Raw genomic sequence first — 4,788 nt, forward strand, 5'->3', positions numbered from 1 at the left:
TTTGTTTGTTTGTCTGGTTGTCTGTCCGCACGATAACTCAAGAAAGAATTGATAGAGCGATCTGGGAATTTCAGGGTCGTTTTGTATCATAAAAAAACAGATCGAGTTCGAAGATGAGCATTCTAGCTCAAAAATTGACTTTATAGAAAATCAAAAACCCACAGAAGGCAAAATGTATTTTTTACCAAATATTTTTTCAGGGGTTCCTAACGGGTAACCTGTGAAAATAGAAACTTTAGGGCGAAAATTTCGTCCGTTTTGCTTCATCTCGTACCGTTTGGACGCTAGGAGGCATTTCTTGACAAAAATAAGGTGAACACGACTAAATGGTCTATGAAGTCGCAAGAGAGGCCTTATATTGAAAAATTGTGCAGGAAGTAATACTATTACCACACACTTGACGTCGAACCCCACCCTCCTTTAGGCTCAGAACTGAATGGAAAAGTGCATGATTTGTAATTGTGGCTGTTTTGACATCAACAATATTTTGAATTCTTCTTATATTAGTTCTGAATTGTATCAGGATTGTTTTAGATTCATTGAGAAGCAGCTTATTAACATTTCACCAAGTAGTCATTTCTTGTTTGGCTGAGCGATTAGCGAAGCCTATTACTCCAGTGATGATCAAAAAGTTTCGCATCTGTTTGTCTGTGTGTGTGTGTGTGTGTGTGTTTGTCTGTACGCACGATAACTTAAGAACAAATTGAGCTAGCGACCTGGGATTTTCAGGGTCGTTTTGTATCATAAAAAGACAGATCGAGTTCGAAGAAGAGCATTCTAGCTCAAAAATTGGATTTTTAAAAAATCAAAAACCACAGGTCCCACAAATAATGTTTACAAACAATATTATTTTTACAGTTTTCTTAGGGGTAACTCATCAAAGTAGAGCCCTCTGGGCGAAATATTCGGCCGTTTGGCTATATCTTTAGGCGCCACAGGGAGTTTTTGACGAAAACAAGCGAAAAAATGTACAACCCGAATGCTTCGTCGAAGTGACGGGATGTTGACGGGCCGGCCGGCCCGGCCCGTGTCTTTCTGTAATTTTTGCGCTACCCGACTTGGGTGTCAGCGCCGCAGGCCTAGGTCGATGTATGCCAGGCGCGTCGCAGCGCAACAGTGTTTCGTGAGATATCGCGAAGCCTGTTACGCGAGACGTGGTCTGGCGTACATCTACCTAGTATGGATTGTTTTAGATTTTCTTCAAGGTCTTCCAGTGTCTCTGCCCACACAACTAAATTGGTGTCATCGGCAAAGTTTACAAAATGTCCACATGTGATGTATTCTACTAAATCATTAATGAAGATTTTAAAAAGTAGGGGTCCCAGAACCGACCCTTGTGGAACACCACAAATTACATCTTTAAGCTGTGATGAAAAGGGACTTTGAGCTTGTCCATTGTTGTAGGTAATTTGTACATATTGCTTTCTATTATTGAGATAACTATGAAACCAGTCTTTTACATGTCCACGGATGCCATATGATTCAAGTATGTCTAGCAGAATTTTATGATCAACCATATCAAATGCTTTGGTTAAATCAAAAAATGTACCCATCACAGATAATTTTTCATCAAAGCATTTATAAATGAGGTGGATGAAATCAAGGACTGCATCTGCAGTAGTTTTCTGTTTTACAAATCCAAACTGAGATGGAGAAATTATACGAAAATTTGTTAGGTAGGACTGGGCACGGTCTGCCATAATACTTTGAAATATTTTTGAGAAACCAGAAAGATTTGCAACCGGCCTATAGTTTGATGCTAAATCTTTACTTCCTTTTTTATGTAACGGAACTATTTTAGAAATTTTCAATGCTTCTAAACAAATTCCACTTTCAAATGATAGATGGATAATATCTCTTAAAGGTTCAATTATGTTCTGATGACAGACTTTAATTATCTCATCCGTTATATCATCTGGACCACAACACTTCTTATCTTTTACTTTGGCAATGGCATTAATTATCTCACTCCGAGTAACTGAACCTACATACATTGACTTGTTAATTTGCTTCTTTGTTTTTGTGCCTGTTTCCTGATTTTCCTTTTGTAGGTCATTTATGACATTGTAGTAATAGTCATTGAATATGTCACTGAGTTCATCTGGATCACTAGTAATTTTTCCATCTTCTCTCGCAATGCTCAAGTTTGTATGCTCTCTTTTTGTCCTGCCAATATTTTCATTTATTAACGTCCATATGGTTTTGGTTTTGGATTCCAGTACCATTCTTTGGTTGTGTAAGCACTTGGCTTTCTTGATGACTTGCCTGTATATTAATCTATTATTTTCTAAACTGGTTGATGAGTATTGTATTGTTAGTTGTTTTGATAAATTTGCACAAATCTCTTAAGTGTTTTGAAGTTACTCTTATACCAGCTGTTATCCAAGATTTTTTTCTTTTTTTTCTTTTACTCTCTTAATGGGGAAGTGTGTATCGTATAATTGTTTAAAGATGTGGTGGAATGCGTTGTATTTACAATTTACAATCATGTCTATTACATTGTCTCATTTTTTCAGTGGTTAAAGATGAGCCCTGCAAAAGTACCATCCAGATGCTTTTTAAAAGCCACAGCAATTTTTTTAAAGATGACAAGTGCCTTCAAAAGCAGGACAGTCTTACTTTTCCTTACTGCGAACGGATAATTTAAGACCTTGGCCTTATTATTACCTTCTTCATCCAAAATATGCCATGGCTCTTCAAAATTGAACGTCAGAATGGGGAAGTGAAAATAGGGGTCTGCGACAGACCACCAAGGAAACCTGTTAGTAAAAAAATAATGGGAACGTCACATAAAATAAACACCTTTCCGCAATTTCACTTACCTCTTTTCCAGGAATCTGATGAAGATGACGATGATGATGACGATGATAATGACGATAGTGATGACGATAGTGATGACGATAATGATGATAAGGCATCTTCAGCCAACACTGCTGATATTGGACTTTCAAAGAAAAAAAAAAGGCAGAATTTCTAGAAAAAAAATGCACATTTCGATTTCGACGGATCAGTTTCTGTAAGAACTCATACTTTTCAAATAAAAACAAACACGGTCTTGTATTGAACGTTAACATTTTACCTTCCAAAACTTTTTCTTTTTCACAGGACGATCTGTGGATGCCAAAAGGAAATGAAAAGGAACTTTTATCCTCTGAAGAGGAACCTGAAAACAAAAAGAAAGTAAAGTCAAGAAAAGTCAAACGTAGAACGAAGAATAAAGAAGCTGAAAATGAACAAAGTGAAGTTAAAGAAAAGAGAACCAGGAAGAGATCAGCGGAGGTCCTTCTTTTCAACTTGCCAAAGAAACTCAAGACGAAGGACACCACTGAAGTGGAGGACAAAAAGGTCAGGCTAATCATACTTCCCCCCCTCTCGCTTTCTCTGGTCATTTATTTTTATCTTAATTGCAGAACTTGGAAAAGTGGAAGCGCCAATCTGACTCTCGGAAGTGTGTTTTTTGCGGCGTGTGGAAAAGTTCCGGGAACATGGCTGCCCACGTCCAAACAGTACACGCCAAAGACTTGAAAGAGCAAAAGATTACATTTACAACTGCTACAAATCAAAGTAATAAGCCCTATAGGGGAGGAATGAAATTTCTTGATGGAATTGAACTCGAGAAACGATTGAAGCTAGATGATGAGACAAGAGATTTCATAGATGAGGTATTTTTAAAGGTGGGAGTAACCATCATGTTCCAAAAGGACCAGATGCGTGGTAATAATTTTTTTTCCTCTCTTTATGTCATGGAACGCTTTCCACACTGAAGGGATGCAATAATTGTTTTTTCTTTTTTCCTCAGCAAATCAGCCAGTTCCAGAGACAAAAACGTTGAACCTGAGAAATACGAGGAGACGGAAGACGACCCTGCCCCAGAAGGTACGTTGTTATTGACAAGAGCCAGTTTGACATTGCCTGAATTAAGAGTGAAGCCAGGCTAGCATTGCTGTTTTTTTAAACAATTTCAGAGTAACCTCACTTTAAAATTGTTTCACGAGGCTGCAAAGTCACACTGACATTGTTTGAAAATAAGACAAGGCCAATTTGACGTCCAACAAACCATCACTTCCAAATTTAACTTCTGTTAATTTCATTCGACAGGTCCATCAAATGTAAATGTGTCTGCCAAGAAGAAACTTGCAGAACTCTTTCCCCAAGTACCGGACAGCGACGAGGTCGTTGCCGCGTACATTAAGACAAAGACGAAGGAGGGGAAAAAGCTTGCGAATATAAAAAACTCCCCAACAAGCATTCGCCGAATTTTGTATTACATCGACGAACGAAATAAGAAATTTGAGAAATCCCCACGGCCACTTCAGAGAGCCGCAGATTACGAAGCAGTTGAAGAATTCATAAAGTTTGGTCTTGAAAACAAAAGCCTGACACCTGGTAGTGCCTCAAATTACCTAAAAAACTGGCTAACCATGATGCAGACACCTGCTGAACTTTTCAAGACACAAGAGCTCAGAGATGCCATCTGATGCGCTGACAAACAACTGCGGCCTCTGAAGAAGAGGCTGGAAAGCCAATCAAGAGAGTTAAAACAAGTTAAGAAGAGGGAAGTTGCAGAACAAGAAATGGTCATAGATCACATATACGAATATTTGACAAATGAAGAAAGGATTGAGAGGCTGTACCAACACTTGGATTTCTTGGAAAGGTTGGAGAAGCCGATCTTACTCGATGAGCCACCAGTCGACTTAAAAGAGCCTATTAGCAAACTAGTTCGATATATGGGCACTTTTGTCCTTTCTAAAGCACATCGTAAGGGTGTTGCTGCAAACATGACTG

General features: G+C 38.5%; 1 protein-coding gene across 1 annotated transcript in view; it reads left to right on the forward strand.

Moving 5' to 3' along the window:
- The first annotated feature begins 2,683 nt into the window (after positions 1-2,683).
- The window catches only part of LOC127751375 (uncharacterized), an 8,230-nt gene continuing 6,125 nt past the window's right edge, over positions 2,684-4,788 (forward strand). Inside the window, exons 1-6 of the mRNA XM_052274855.1 lie at positions 2,684-2,761; positions 2,834-2,914; positions 3,106-3,345; positions 3,411-3,714; positions 3,800-3,876; positions 4,509-4,657. Coding sequence (XP_052130815.1) covers positions 2,684-2,761; positions 2,834-2,914; positions 3,106-3,345; positions 3,411-3,714; positions 3,800-3,876; positions 4,509-4,657 — 929 coding nt within the window. The remainder of the gene's footprint in view (positions 2,762-2,833; positions 2,915-3,105; positions 3,346-3,410; positions 3,715-3,799; positions 3,877-4,508; positions 4,658-4,788) is intronic.

This window comes from Frankliniella occidentalis, unplaced genomic scaffold (genome assembly GCF_000697945.3).
Source record: "Frankliniella occidentalis isolate FOCC.00 unplaced genomic scaffold, Focc_3.1 Scaffold456, whole genome shotgun sequence".
NCBI classification, from domain to species: Eukaryota; Metazoa; Arthropoda; class Insecta; order Thysanoptera; family Thripidae; genus Frankliniella; species Frankliniella occidentalis.